General features: G+C 54.3%; 1 protein-coding gene and 1 long non-coding RNA gene across 20 annotated transcripts; one reads left to right on the top strand and one right to left on the bottom strand.

Moving 5' to 3' along the window:
- Positions 1-2,659: 2,659 nt before the first annotated feature.
- MLN (motilin) lies at positions 2,660-12,031 on the bottom strand. 17 transcript variants are annotated; one of them, XM_055571682.1, is made up of 6 exons: positions 11,901-12,031; positions 11,084-11,207; positions 8,665-8,778; positions 7,193-7,301; positions 6,670-6,816; positions 6,236-6,400 (listed from the first exon to the last, which is right to left on the bottom strand). In XM_055571682.1, the coding sequence occupies exons 1-6, from the start codon at positions 11,954-11,956 to the stop codon at positions 6,390-6,392; spliced, it is 561 nt and encodes a 186-aa protein (XP_055427657.1). In that variant the 5' UTR covers positions 11,957-12,031; the 3' UTR covers positions 6,236-6,389. The 17 variants fall into 17 exon arrangements, 1 of the variants encoding a protein (XP_055427657.1); XR_008711647.1 differs by lacking the exons at positions 6,670-6,816; positions 8,665-8,778; positions 11,084-11,207; positions 11,901-12,031 and adding exons at positions 7,602-7,693; positions 8,019-8,033 and having other exon boundaries at positions 6,236-6,397; XR_008711653.1 differs by lacking the exons at positions 6,236-6,400; positions 6,670-6,816; positions 11,084-11,207; positions 11,901-12,031 and adding an exon at positions 2,660-3,027 and having other exon boundaries at positions 8,665-8,995.
- On the top strand, positions 8,875-11,908 carry LOC129646033 (uncharacterized). Of its 3 annotated transcripts, none has more exons than XR_008711657.1 (4): positions 8,875-9,014; positions 9,103-9,291; positions 10,183-10,350; positions 11,109-11,908. It is a non-coding gene; the product is annotated as an uncharacterized LOC129646033 (long non-coding RNA). The 3 variants fall into 3 exon arrangements; XR_008711658.1 differs by lacking the exon at positions 11,109-11,908 and adding an exon at positions 10,450-10,873; XR_008711659.1 differs by lacking the exon at positions 11,109-11,908 and adding an exon at positions 10,566-10,870.
- Positions 12,032-15,162: the final 3,131 nt, after the last annotated feature.

The following is a 15,162-nucleotide window of genomic DNA, read 5'->3' as shown; positions in this document are numbered from 1 at the left end:
AATTGCTCAATGGTGCAATCAGTAAACGAAGGATCTAGCCACCACCTTACAGCCACCCCTGTTGGTGAGCCCTGAGGCAACAAAGGTTGGAAACAAGGAATGCCCACCATCTAGCAGTCATCAAGCTGCAGCCACCCTCAAGGTTCAGCTTGAGGAAACGTTGGATGAGAAAACACAGGATACTAGCTCCAGATAACTGAGGCGCATATCAAAGGAATAATTTCAGTGAGCTCAGTTTCTTGTATCTTCCCAAACATAAAAAAGTGCTAAATCTCTTAATTTGAGATATCTGGTTTTCCTTTATTGACAGTAATCTTTTGTCACGACTACCTGGTATTGTTGCAAAAACTCATCTCATGGCTTCCCCTCTTCCTCTTCTGAACAGTTTTCTCAGGCTTATCTGAGAGGCTGTCTCCTGGGTTTACAGTCCTAAGAACGTCCACGAAATAAAATATAATTTTCAACTTTTAGGTTATACATTTTTTTTAAGTCAACAATGGTGAAAGAGAAGCCCTGCCAAGAGTGGGTAGACAGAATCCTCTGCCTTTCTCTGTGCTTGGGGAGGGCTTTGTTTGGGTCGTGGAGTAGATCCCAGGCATGTTCTGGGACCCAGTACAACCTAAGGTCACGGTTGGCTGGCCTCTGTGTTTTCCTGACTTTTCACTCACTGACATAGAGCCCCAAGCGGGTGCAGGCCCTGCTCTCGGCCAGATGTTAGCTCAAAAGGCGCTCCTTCCATCCCATCATGACACCGCATCCCATCATGAGGGCAGAAGAGGCACATGCCTCTGGGCTCTGAGGGGCAGTTCAGGCCAGCGGGAGGAGGCTGTGTGGTCAGATGGTGCAATTTTTATAAGGAGTGATGGGGAGGGGAAGGGGCTTCCCTGGTGGTTCCTATGGTAGAGAATCTGCCTGCAATGCAGGAAACCTGGGTTTGATCCCTGGGTCAGGAAGATCCCCTGGAGAAGGGAATGGCTACCCACTCCAGTATTCTTGCCTGGATAATTCCATGGAGAGAGTCCATGGAGTCCCAAAGAGTTGGATATGACTGAGCGACTAACACTTTGACTTGGGTAGGGGAAGACTCCAGAGATGTAGTCTTATGTCGCCTGTGGATTTAGGTAGGGGGTTCTCAAGTCCCAACTCCATCACTAGACGTGCGATCATATCCAATCAACATTTCTAGCCTGTTGTAAACTTCATAGGGTTGCTATGAGGACTGTGTGAGTGCTAAGTCACTGTGAGGATTAGAAGATGCAATTTGTATAAGGTGCTCAGGATACTGGGCTTCCCAGGTGGCTCTAGTGGTAAAGAACTAGGCTGCCAGTGCGGGAGACCTAAGAGACAAGGGTTCCATCCCGAGGTTGGGAAGGTCCCCTGGAGGACGGCATGACAACCCCTCCACCCCCCAGTATTTTTGCCTAGAGAATCTCATGGACAGAGGAGCCTGATGGGCTCAGGCCATGGGGTCACAAAGAGCTGGACACGACTGAAGCGACTTAGCATGCACACTCAGGCACGTGTGTCATAGTGTTTGTACATAACCCATTTGTCTACAGCATCAGTGCTGTGTGGAAACTCCCACCTGGCAAGCTGTTTGATTATATGAAGCTCTTAGCAGAGAAACCCCGAAGGGAAGCACGGGGAGTAGCGACAAATGGAAGTAACACTGTGGTTCGTGGTCTTCTTTGAGCCTCCCTCTCCCTCTTTGTATTCCTTCCATATGGATCATCAGCTACCTTTTCCTACCGCTTATTGCCAGCCTCATAAGTTCGTTCCCCTTTCTGTGCCTCCAGTTCCATTCTCCCCTTCCCCCGTCTCCCCTCCTCCGAGACAGTCCCATTGCCTACCCCCACCTTGGCCCCACCCTGGGCCCCAGTGTTTGCGTTCCCACCACTCGCTCTATCATGGGCATTTATCACTGGTCACACTGGGGGGGAATGGCAGCCTCCACTTGGTCAGGCTGCTGAGATAGCCTCGCCATCTCCCCCGCTTAGCTGCTCCCATGTGGCGTGATTTCTCTCACCAAGTGTTGTTTTCCTTTCCTCTGCCTGTGTTTGCACGGAATGCCATGAATTTGATATAGTGATTGCCTAACACACATACCACATAATAGTATTTTCTTTCTTTCTGAAGCACTGTTTGCATGACAAATGAGTTGGTAACATTTGTGCCTCTCCTTGCAGCTGTGCAGTTCAATATATAAAGAATGAGCCTTTCAGCATCAATACTGGCCCTGTGTATTCTAAGAGGGCTTGAAACTGATGCTTAAACAAACTTAACGTTACAGCGTTTTGCAGAGTTACGGTCTATTTCCACACAGTGGATCTTGGGGAGATTTAAAAAGATACTGAAATGGAGCTATCCCCAGGGGTGGTCCCCAGTATGGGCTCTGTCATCCGTCCTTGTGTTTGGGGTCTTGGCTGCTGCTGCATACACCCAGGGCCAAGTGGCCCACAGCCCTCCTCCAGCCCCACCCCAGCCCTGTCTTCCCTCCAGCCTAGAACCCAGCATGTTTGCAGCAGGTCCCCCGCTCCCACCCCACACTGGTCCACCTCTGCCCCCCTGGGTCTAGCAGGACTTTGGGGTCATGTGCTACCACTTACAGCGTATTTGCTGATCATGCTTCCCTCCCTCCCACCCCCAAGAAGCCTCAGAATCTGAATAAAAAATTCAATCAGGAAAAAAAACCTCGTGAAAAGAGAAGAAAAAAACCTTAAGAGTCAATGTTCCTCCAGGTCTTGGGCCTCTGCGTTCTCCTGAACTCCCCACTCCAGTCCGCCCCCTCCCTCGATTGATAACCCTTCAGGGTCCTCCATCAACATTCTCCACCCTCAGCATGCTGTACCGGCTTCAGTGAAGTCAGTCTGGTCTGCTTTCCTCCCAGTGGCCGTCCCCCTGCTTCCGTCCCTTGGTCTCAGTGCTCCTTTGGCACCACTGCCCCGGTTGTGTCTTGAGCCGCCCTGGAGGCCCCTCCAGGCCTTCTCGGATCCGACTTTCTGTGTCTCTCCAGTTCTGCTGCTGGGCCTGTATGGGAACACACATTTCCAAGAACAGGGCAATACTGCAAAGTCAAGGGCTGTCCTGCGTGCCCTCCTTTCTCATCACTTTGTTGTGGGTTTTTTTAAATAAGGCGAGCAGCTCGAGCAGCTCAGGCTGTGGTCCGTCTTCCTGATTTATTAAAGGCAAAAGTGGGAAAACAAGCTCCAACGTCTAAATCTACTTTGTAACCACATCCACACATTTAGTGGAGATGAGGGGCCGCTCTGAGGATGCTCTGAATTCCCGGGGGGCTGCCACACTGCTTGCCGTTCCGCTGACCTCTCTCTGCCTTGGCAGAGCCTTGTACTAATAACAGCAATAAATCTTTTAGTGGGTTCCTTTCTCCTTCTCCTCCTGCAAAAAGCCCTACACACATTTATCAGGTCCTTAAAGATGCGCTGGGACCACGGACTTGCCCTTGACCCACCTTGTCCCCAGCCCCAGGATCCCTCTTGGCTATTCTGGGCTTCCTCTGGACCACATCATGGGTGGCGTCATACTGGGGTGGGGCCCCTGGGAGAGTACAGCTGGAAACAGAGGATGTGGGTGTGATTTTTGGCTCAGATTTGGACTGGGATGGCCCCTGGTCCGTCCAACACCTTGCTACCTTATCTCAGTATCCTAACCTATCTCTCTAGGTCAATGAAGGGGCAAATAATCAGAGACGTGTCAGAAAGGGATTAGTGAGCAATTATGTCAACTGCTTTTCAACATCAGCTGAAAATTAAACAAAACTCTCACTCTTCTGGCCACTTTTACCCTTTGATATCTGTGAGTAAGAGTTCCTTTAGCAGCATGAAATACATTCTCCGATGTCAATAATGAATTGTGTATGAAGAAAAATGTAATGCTTTCAGAACATTTTCTTTTGGGCTTTGTCCATGATTAGATTATACTAAATTATAGAGTACAGATATCAAGCAATTACTCTTTGCTTTTAACTATTCAATTTCGTGGCAGATCCACGTAGTGCAGTAATTATAAAATCATACCGATGTGGTTACTGAGAAAATGCCTCATCATCTCTGTCTTGTGAATCTAGGCTCAGGTCGCCCTATGAATTACCCGTGGTCCTAAGTGTAAAAGTACATTTCAGATGAAAACGGGTAATCTGTAACTCTCTGTAATTGCCAGGTATCTTGCAGGTTTTGCTGGATAAGCCTCACCAGGATGTGGGCAGAAGGGCCATCTTTGCCCTCCTGGTTCCTCTGGGCATGTCCCCTGTCTGATGCTGCTAGGTCCTGCTCTAGGCATCCTCTGGCTTTAACCAGGAGTGTGTCTCTCTTTACTTCTGTTTTGTGAAAACATGATCCTTTTGTCCTTGGCTCAGCTCAGAACCTCCCCAAGCTACCCCTCTATCCTCCAGCTTTAATTCCTTCCAAGATTGTGTCTGTCCTGTAAGCAATTGAGTCCGATCTCCTGGAAATGGAGGCGCTTATTAAAAAAAAAAAAAAAAAAAAGAATTATTTGAGCCGATGGTGAGAAATCGAACACTGGCAGGAGGAGAAAACCGAAGAAGAAAGGCGCCGACACTTCTAAAGAGGCGGCCAGGGCGCCGTGCATACAGAAGCAGGTGGTGGCTGAGTCCCCATTCTGGCTCATTACCGGGAAGCACAGCAAAGGCCGCCGAGTGAGGCTGGGGGACAAGCGGCGCGGAGCTTCCAGCGGGACTGTCCAGCGGAACGGACAGCACCGTTGCGCTTCCCAGGTGCTGTGCTTGCTGAAGCAATTCCCACTGAAAAAGATGCAGACCGGGACTTCCCTGGCCGTCGCAGGGTGGGCGGTTAAGACTTCACGCCCCCAATGCAGGGGGCGCGGGGCTCCAGCCCGGGCGGTGAAATTAAATCACGCATGCCCGGCTGCACAAAAAAAAAAAAAGGGATGGAGGCCATCTGAGGTGAAATCTCCCAGGAGTCTCATTTCCCTCCGTGGCATACGTTTCAATACTGCTGTGCAACCCTCAGGAGCTTCGAGAAAATCCCCCAGAGGGTGCGGGGACCCTGGCCCCAGAAATGGCGCCCCCTGCTGGTGACGGGGCAAGATGGGCTCACTGTCGGGGCGGACCCCAGCAGAGGGCGAGGGGAAGGCGCGAAACAGGACTAGGAGAAAGCGAGCCTTTTGTTTTTCTGCTTCTCGGAGTGCGTTACTGACAAACGGAGGAATTTAAGGGAGCTGGGAAGGGCGAGGAGGGGTCCTGGATCTGGTTCCTGCAGTCCCGCGCTTTAGAACGAGATTCCTGTGTCTTTTCCTCCGCACCCTCCGACGTGCCCTTCTGCAGCCCTCTCTCCCCATTTTTTAGCGGCTGTCTTGGCAGTGTTCCCCGGGATCTCGCAGCTGTGCTTGGGTTGATCAGTACGTGCTCACTGTGTGAGCATGCACAGTGCAGGCCCTGGGTCCTCTGTAAGGCTGGGGGAGAGCGTGCAGAGCACCCCAAACGAGGGGCCTTTTTAGGGCTGGAGTCATGTCTTCTTTCGACTATTAATCCAGGGCTAAGCCCTTAAAGTGGTTGGAGCGGGTGGTAATTCGGTGTGGGCACTGTTTAATTGCTGGTAACCTATGCATGGAAGGAGCTGTGCTTCCTATATGGCCCCAGTTTATAAATAAATGAACATCCATTAACGTAAAATTAAATTACAGTGAAATTTCCCATACAGTTTTGTTTAGAAGGCAGAAATAAGTGGGTTGGCTGTGTAATTCTGCCGCAGATGCTGGAGTGTGTAGCCACACAGTGATAATAATAATAGTAATTTGCTTTTTGCTGGTGTCCCCGTGCCCCAGATCTCAAGGCAGATATTACCACCTTGCTTTCGAAAAGGCTCATTGAGGTTAAAGGGCTGGCTAGAAGTTACCCAGCAAGGGGTTGAGTGCAGAGGCCTTAAAACGCTTTGGTCCATTAGACCTCAAGTCAGTAAACAGAAAATGGACCAGTATGCAGGAGACCTGAGTTCCAGTGCTGTTCTGTCACTGGCTCAGCATGTGGGCAAAAAATGCTATTTCTCTGGCCTCACTTTCCTCATGTAGAACAGAAGAGCCCATGCAAATCTTATTCCATGGTCTCAATAGTTGATCATAGGCACACGCTTTGCTAATATATGCACCATTTATGGCCAAACCCTCTCTGAGCGTTATTTCCCCCTTTATGGCACGACCAGAATCTGACCTTTGTAAATTAAAATAGTAAATAAAAGAGTAATTTCTGTATATTTCATGATTTATTTGCTGGTGGGGGATTTGTTTGGGAGAGGGTGTTTTCCTTCCAAATCCAGTGGATGAGCCGTGCACATTTCTGGGGCCTCTCTGGGTGGGGGGGATCCAAGTTCTGTCCACCTTCTCCCCTGAGTGGCCTGTCACTGGGCTGCTGGAGAAAAGCAAAGGTTTGCAGCTCAGAAGGGTCAGCAGATCCGTTTATGAAACTACCTTGTGAATCCGTCTGCAGGTCTGAGGAAGGAGGGGAGGTCTGGCCAGGTCTGCCTCCAGCTTTCTGTGTTGCCTAGGGCTAGGAATTTAACCTCCCTGCCCCCAAACAACACTTCCTCCCCCCTCTCCTCTCCTCCTGGGGACTAGGAGAAGAAATTAGTAGCTGTTTGTCAGATAAGACCTAGCTTTGTGCCAGTGACTCAGGCTGACCTTGACTCAGGCAATGCCAAATGGGGCTGAGACTTCCTTGGCAGAATGAAGGGTGGGGTGGGGTGCGGTGGGGTGGAAATTGCAGGCTTTTGTGGCTACTCTGCCCCAGGGTTTCCTTCAAAGTCACCATCCAGCCCCGGGGGGCGCCTGGGGAGGGAAGGAATGGATCTCTGCAGGAGAGGCTTGGGGTCTTTGTCACTTGTAATCTCCTGCCAGGCAGACGTTTGGGGAAGGGGTCTGGGGCCTGGAGATGCCGTTGGCTGGGGAATAAGGCTCCCCACCGGCGACAGCCGTCTGAGCCCCGCCTCCACGTACACCACAGCCCCTTTCCCGCGCCGCCCCGCCAACCCCCGGTGATTAGGCTCCCCTCGGAGATGGGGTGAGGTGGGGGTGCTTGCAGGAGAAGACAGCTTCTGGTTCTCAAGGGCAAAGCAGAAAAACAAATGACAGCCCCTCGAAATCCTACTGGGCTGCGCTGCAGGAGGTGAACCCGGAGGTGCCCGCCCACCCCGTACCCCCGTACCGTTCCGGGAGGGTGGCAGCACCTCGCGCAGCAGCCCTTCCAGGGTGGCCTGGTACTTTTCCAGCTGCCTGGAGTTCATCCTCATTCCAATTTCCACAGGAGCAGTCAGCTGTGAAATAAGGCAGCGTTAACAAGAAGGGAGAGCAAGCCGTTAATCCCTGCGTGCCTACAGGTGGCGGGCTGGACTGCAAGGACCACCGCCCCCCACTCCTCCCCATCCTGGGGCGGGGGATGGAAGGGGTCTGCTGGGAATTCTGGCCCCCTCCCCTCAATCTCACCTGGGGCCAGAGCCTGAGACCAGCCAGGAGGGAGGAGGGTCACCTCCCCTCCCCTGGTGGGGAGTCTGAGGAAGCAAATGCCCTTCCCCCTCCCCTTCCCCTGAATTATAGCTAACACGTGGGAGTCTTACTAGGTGCCAGGTGTCCTTCTAAGTCCTGTTAAGCCCCTCAATAATCCTATGAGGTAGAGACTATTAGAGCTCCCATTTCGCAGATGAGGAAACTGAGGACAAACAGCAGTTGAGTCACTTGCTCAAGGTCACACAAGGTTCCAAGTAGCAGAGGGAGAAGGGCACCCAGGGGGCCTGGCTCCAGGGTCCATGGGGGGACCCACAGGCTACCCTTGGGTGGAGGAGCTGTCTGGAGGCTCTCCACCTGGGGCGGGTGCAGAGCCAGGGGGAGCCAGCTGATCTCACCAGCAGCCTCAGAGCTTCTGGGTTCTGTGGTCTTGCTGCACAAGCCAGCGGGAAGACTCGGAGACCCCCTGACACTGGAGAGCCGTGGTGGAGGAGTCCCAGGCCCACTCCCCCTCCTCCTACCCAGCTCACCGGGGGCGGGAAATGGGCTCAGGAAGCCTGAGGACAGCCTTAGGGGCGGCTCTGTGGACTGAGGCTGCCAGCCCTGCTGCTGGCCCCTTGCTATGGGAACCGTCTTTTCTTTAAAATGAAGAAGCTGGACTGGATGACCCAGAATGGATCTCATGGCTCTGGGGGAAGGAGAGGGGGCAAGAGGTACCCATCCCAGCTTGGAACCCTCAGCAGCCTCCCAGGCCCTGCTGGCCTCTTTGCCCTGCCTCAGACCCTCCTGGGCCTCTAGGGCCTCAGAGCGGGGCCTCTGCACTCTTCTTCTGGGATGTTCTTGTTCTAGCTGTTTGCATGGGTGGCCCCTTCTTACCCTCCAAGTTTCAAATCAAATGCCACCTCCTCTCCCTGGGGAGAGAAGGGGGAGAGGCCTTCCTTCCTCTCCCCCGCCAGCCCCACTGTCTATCCTGCCTCCTTATTTGGTGCCTGAAATGATTTCTTGTCTCATCCTTCGTGTCTGTCTCTCCCTCCTAGGATGGAGCTCATCACCTGAGTGTCTAGTTCGCAGCACATTCTGTGATGCCTGGGGGACCATCCCCCCGTTGGGTTTCTCTGCACTCCCCCCCACCTCCCCATCCCGCGCCCCACTCCCCCACCCGGGTCTTCTGCTCACCTTGATAACTTCCTGTTTTTCTTCCCAGGGCTCCGCGGGGTCCACAGGGCCCACCTCCTCTGACCTCTGCTGTACACTCAGGGATTTCTTTTGCCCCTTGTACCTCTCCTTTTCCTAGGGGCCGGGCACAAAATCGTGTAAAACTCACCCTCTCTCAGCCACTCGTGGCCCTTTGGGGTTTCTATTCAGAGTGCTAAGGGGCCTGACCCCCCAACCTCCAACAGGCCAAAAGAACCCCCTCTCCCAGGGCGTCTCAGACACCCAGTAACTTCACATCGTCCTCGGATTTGCCCACCACCAAGTCAACCCAAAGAGGAATCCTTCCTTTGTAGTTCAAGCATCACACCCAGGTTGTTACTGTTAATTAAGTTAAGATGCTAAAAATAATGGCTGCCCTTCCTGCATATTAAGTATGAAAATGTGTTTTTCATTGCAAAGAGCCTATAAAAGAAAGACAGCAAGACGGCCCAGCCTGTGAGGGCGCCATGGGGTGGCCCAGAAACTGGAGTCCCTGGGAGGTGATTATTAAGAGGCAAGACAAGGAGATGAATTATGGAGAAAGGAGGCTGCAGCTTCTTCATAAAAATCCCAGTGCCTGGCAATTACGAGGAGGAAACCACAGAGCAGGTAAATGCCAGGCACCCTCTCGCTGCCATTTTGCCAGTTCGTGTAGCACCAAGTTTGGCTCTTTCTGTCCAGCCTCTCATCTTGCCGGGCATCCTGCTTGCCAGGCCCCCGGGCACCGGGCACCGAGGTCAGACCCGCCCGTTTCTTCGGTTTCTCTGAGGACGTTCTGGGGGTTCGGCTCCGGGCCTGCCCCGAGCAGCGGTGACGCTGGGATGGTCGGTCGTCGTTTCCGCAGTGGTAGGTGGGAGGAGGTGGGTCTAGGGGATCTGCTGCATCTCTTCACAGCCCACTGTGTCTTCTCCTCCCCTGAAGGGGAGCTGGGTCCAGCCTGGCCCCTGTAAAGGACGCTGTTCTCTGTGTCCACGGCAACCTGCCCCGGACAGAGCGTGTTGATGCAGAGGCTGCACGTCAGGGTCGTGTGACCCCCCAGAGCACTGACTCGTGTATGGGTCCCTGTTGGAGCCTCGGTTTCAGACACATGGGACACAAAAGACCCATTCCTTCATCTCACTGAAAAAGAACCTGGGAGGGTGGGCGGGTAGGGACTTCTCTGGTGGTCCAGGGGTTAAACTTCGCCTTCCAGTGCAGGGGCTGCAGGTTCGATTGATCCCTGGTCAGGAAGCTAAGATCCCACATGCCTTGTGGCCCCAAACCAAAACATAAAACAGCGTGTTGTGAAAAATTCAAGAAAGACTTTAAAAATGGTCCACATTAAAAAAATGAACAGAAACAGGGAATTCTCTAGTGGTCCAGTGGTTAGGACTCTGCCCTGTCGTTGCTGAGGGCCTGGGTTCAATCCCTGGTCAGGGAACTAAGAGCCCACAAGCTGTGCTGCTGCTGCTGCTGCTGCTAAGTCACTTCAGTCGTGTCCGACTCTGTGTGACCCCATAGATGGAAGCCCACCAGGCTCCCCTGTCCCTGAGATTCTCCAGGCAAGAACACTGGAGTGGGTTGCCATTTCCTTCTCCAACACAAGCTGTGCAGCATGGCCAAAAAAAAAAAAGAAAAGAGATCGAGAGACAAAGGTGGAAAGGCACTCAGAACTCCGTGACATCTAAGGTAAAAGGCCCAGGGAGGCGGGTCCAGCAGCCCAGTTTTCCACAGGCCCCACCACCTAGGTTCCACTAAGCCTGCCCTGTTTTCTTCTGGGTTCTAAAGTGAAGGAGGCCTTGGCCACCACTCCCTGGAAAGGCACCTGTGAACGTTTGTGCCCACCTGTCCCTGCGTCCTTCTCTCTCGGGGCCCCCAGAGCAGGTTCCCCTCTTCTCCACCAGCCCACCGTGTTTCTGCTCCTCTGAACTCAGCGCCTACACTCAGCATCACTTCCGGACAGTTAATCACGTCCTGTCTTGTGACATCCTCCCGCTTTGGTTTCTATCATGAGTGAATTTGTCATGTTGGTGCCTTGGCTCCCGAGTCAGCTCCTTGAGGATGGGAGGTTCTGAGATTTCCTTGTGTGTCTGACCTCTCACCCGGGGTGGCCCTCTGTGCTGCAGAGATGCTCTGCAAATATTTATTGGCTTGTTAATTGGAAACTTCCCCTGAAAGGATGGGCAGGGGTAGGAGAAGATGTCACCTGGGAGCCACTGACACCTTTGTGGTACTGGTGAAGGAGCGAAGGTGGCTGGGTGGATGTCTGGAGCCTGGGGTTATCTGGAGTCCTTCAGGCTCACCTCAGTGTTTCTGGCATATCTGATTAAATGTGGGTTTACTGAAGGGATGCTTGTCGTTGAGCAGGCTTGTGGGTCACCCTGGCCACACTGGGGAGGCGGGCAGCCTGGGAATATCTTACCTGCATCCTCTGGACTTCGCCGTAGGTGAAAATGGGAACAAAGGCTTCCGTCTGGGAGGCCAGCATGGCAGCTGCGTGCACAACCAGCAGGACGGCCGTGGCCTTGCGGGACAGCATTCTGGAGCTGGACAACGACAGGGAGCCTCTGTCACCCAGTGTGGGGCTCAGGGACAAACCACTGCATTGGAGACAGGCGCCCTCAGCTCTGGTCCACGCCCCACCTGGGGCTGTGTGATCTTGGGCAAGCTGCTTACCCTCTCTGGATTTGGGCCTGGTGTGGGGCTGTACCAGAGGAGCTCAGAGCCCCTTCTCTGCCCCAAGCCCCTGAGAGAGGCGGCCCTGCCCCTTGCCCACACCGGAAAAATATCATTCCACTTGTTGGCCCTTCCCTTTGTTACTGGGGAGGTCTTCTGGCATCACCTGAGCTAATGAAGCAGGAGCACCCCCATATTGCAGATATGCAATAAACTCTTAGATTATCAGCAAAAGCAAGCCCCAAGATCCAGAGAGCCCTGCCTGATCCCTGAGCCAATTAGCAGGATAAGAGGGATGGATCCAGGCCCATCCAGTCCTGCCTGGTGGTACCAGGCCAAGACCCCAGGTCTAGAGAGGAAGGGGTTGAGACCCTCTGCCCAGGTGCAGCAGAGCCGGATGGAAAACTTCAGCTTGGAGCAGAACAGAAGAGCGGGGCAGGGTCCCCGCCCCTCCGGGCAGGCACTGGCTCTCACGAGCGCCTCCCAGCTCCAGCAAGTCTAGCTGCCTGCTGGCCGCCATCCAGAAACAATCTCCTTCCTGTAACCCCCGGCCCCCTCCATACCCAGTGCCACCAGTGCTGGCAAGGTGCCAGCATAAGAGCGTGCGGCCTGTCCACATCCCAGAAGTGGGTGTGTCGGGAGTGGCTGGCGGGACCTAGACCGCCAGGGAACAGGTGGGCGTGAGGACCACCGGAGTGGAGAGCTGAGAAAGGGGCGGGGTCAGATAGGGGCTGGGGCCGGGGGCGTGGCCTGTGGGGTGCCCGCCCGGCTGATTCCTCACACTTGCACAGCGGGTCCCATTCCAAGCCGTCTCCCACACACTCCTCACACCCGCCTGGGAGCAGGTGTGATCCGGGGAGGGGGGGAGATCTGCGGAGGTGAAGGGACCCATCTGAAGGCAGTAGGGGCTAGAGGCCGGCCCTTCTGAGGCCTGGTGCACTCGGCCTCTGCCTACAGAAAAGGGAGACGGGCACCGCAGGGGGCAGAACCCCCGAGCCGGGAGGGGAGGCCGGGGGCGGCCTCTGCTGCAGCAGGGGTGGGGGATTACAGGGTTCAGATAAGGATCTTCTGGGGGTCAGCTCGGGGTTCCCACAGCCCTTGGGCAGGGGATTCCATTGGGAGGAAAGGGTTCTACCCCAGACTGGTCCCCTAGCTTCCCTTTGGGTCCGACTTCGACCCTCCCTTTGGAAAGAATCTTCCAAGGCTGCGGACTTGCCCCTTGCCTCGCCACCAGGACCCGTCTCCTCGATCATCTGAAGGCCTCCTTGCCTTCTTGCTCTCTTGCTGCCCCACCCTACGTGGTCTCTCCGTGTTGCTAAACTCCAAGAGTAAAAACAGGAGGGCTCAGCCAGCCAACACCTGCCATTCTAGGAGGGTGGGAAGGACCAGCCACCCGCTGAAGACCGCCTCTCAGAAGCCGAGGCCCCACCTCTGTTGAGGGGACAGGGCACAGGTGAGGAGGGAGGCTTCGAGTCGCAGACCCCCTCCCCTTGCTGCAGTCTCTGGGCCCCGCCCCTAGCGGAGGAGCCCACTGTATCACACGGCTCATGCTTCATTTCCTTCGTGGAGAGGCTACACATCCCTTTCCATTCCGGTGTTCACATTTAATTCATCCCATAAGAATCAATAAAAACGTTAAATAGAAAGCGAACATCCAATTGCTGCTCACTTTCGTGATCCAACTGGCAGCCGGCATGTCATTTACGTTCATTTGCGTTCTGGGCGCTCAGGGTGGGAGCGAGAGCTTTTTGACTGTTGGATGAGCTGCTGACTTTGCCTTTTTCCATCCTTGCGGCTGGGGCTCAGGCGCTTTGGCCAAGGGGGCGGCGGCCTCTTCCCGCTGGTCTTGTCTAGTCTCTCTCTCTCTCTCTCTCTCAAGGGCCGCCCCCCGCCCGGCCACCGCCACCCCCGGCTCTTTTGTTAACTTCCCGGAGCCCACGCCCCACGCCCTGGACGGCCCTGGGTACGTGCCAGGCCCTGGATTGGGTTCCCGGCCTGCAGTTGATGACCAGGTCTCCGGGCAGCTTCTCTTTTGCCGGGATTCGTATTCCCCGCTCAGCCTCCAGCCCTGCGCGCTGTGTGCGGCTTTATCCTGCGCTCTGGAAACCAGCTTGGGGCGCTTGGTCTAAAGCCCAGGAAGGTGCTGAAAGGTGACAGAGCACCGCAGGAACAGTGGGCTCACCCAGAGAGCTCTGGGCTCAGCGGCCTCGCTCACACGCCATCTCTGGGCTCAGGCTGACCACCCCCACCGCTTCTCGGGCTACTCACAGTGCACTTGCGGTCTGAGTGGGCGGGGCGCAGCTCTCTCCGCTTGTCTTCTGGGGTCTGGCTGGTCCGACGGGCCCTTATATACCTCCTGCCCTCCCTTTAGAGTCCATTAACCTTTGGCCAGACCTTTGGGTGCCCTGGGTGAGGAGTCTGGATTCCTGGGGCTCGTAGAAACAGCGGGCAGGGCTTAGGCATGTAGGCCTTTCCTGGAAGGCTTTTCCTCCGGGGGCAGTCAGGGTGTGGTGCAGGCCAGCCCCCACCCGGATGGCACCCTCCTGTCCACTTAGAACTCACCTGCTGCTCAGAGGATCATTTTAATGAAAGCGCTTTCTTTTTTTCATTACTTAAATATATAATGTTGCTGAGAGTCTCCAGGCGACTCTAGTGATCAGATTCTTTGTCGGCCTGTCAGAGTGCTGTACTGAGGAGATAACTTGTCTTCAGCTTTTCCCCTGAAGCTCCTCGTGAAAGAAAAGATGCCAGAGTGTGTGGTAGCATTTCAGCAGATTTGTGAAAAGAAAATGACAGTCCAGACCCAGGGCCGTGGAGCCCGAGTGTCTGTGGAGGGCCAGGGAGGGCATAATGCATACAAAAGGTTTGTGGCCTAAATAGGGGTAGGGGGTAGGGGCACCTATGCAGGAAACCTTTTGTGGTAATTGTGTCATCAAAGTATGTTAGAAAGTGTCGGTCGCTTAGTCCTGTCCGACTCTTTGCAACTGCATGGACTGTAGCCCGCCAGGCTCCTCTGTCCATGGACTTCTCCAGGCAAGAACACTGGAGTGGGTAGCCATTCCATTCTCCAGGAAGTCTTCCTGGTCCATAGATTGAACCAGGGTTCCCTGCATTTGCAGGCAGATTCTTTCCGGTCTGAGCTACCAAGGAAGCCCACGTGTTATCAGGTGGCACCATTAAAGACTCAAAGAGGGAAGAGGGGAACGCACTCTGGAGTCAGACAAGGCTGCCCACGCCGGTTCCTGAACATGGTGGCACCTCTGGCAGCCCTCAGGGAACGCTTGGTGCCTGTGTTCTAATCAAACCCCAGCAACACCATGAGGTTGGTGCTCTTGTTTATCCTATGTTGCTGTTTAGTGGCTCAGTTGTTGCGCCAATTCTTTCGTGACCCTACGGACTGAAGCCCACCAGGCTCCTCTGTCCTTGGGATTTCCCAAGCAAGAATACTGGACTGAGTTGCCATTTCCTTCTCGAGGGGATCTTTCTGACGCAGGGATCGAACCCGCGTCTCCCGCATTCACAGGAGGATTCTTTACCATTGAGCCACCAGGGAAGCCCTTACACCGTGTTACAGATAAGGAAACTGAGGACAATTAAATCTCTCTTCTGCAACTCTAAGGCAGGATTTCTTCATACAAAGATCAAGGCTGTACATGGCCAGGTGTGGCAGAAGCGGGGAGTGGGGGTTCGGGGGATGCAGGGTGCACGGGTGCAGAGGATGGCAGGATGGGGGTGTCTCAGAAGGTCCACTGTGTGGTTGGAAGAGGGTCAGGCCAGGACCTGAGGATGGGGCCTTTGGAACCAACAGAAGGATTTTGATTTGAT

Source organism: Bubalus kerabau, chromosome 3 (assembly GCF_029407905.1).
Source record: "Bubalus kerabau isolate K-KA32 ecotype Philippines breed swamp buffalo chromosome 3, PCC_UOA_SB_1v2, whole genome shotgun sequence".
Classification (NCBI taxonomy): Eukaryota; Metazoa; Chordata; class Mammalia; order Artiodactyla; family Bovidae; genus Bubalus; species Bubalus kerabau.
Note: the sequence above shows the minus strand (reverse complement) of the source record. Positions and strands in the feature narration are given on the sequence as shown.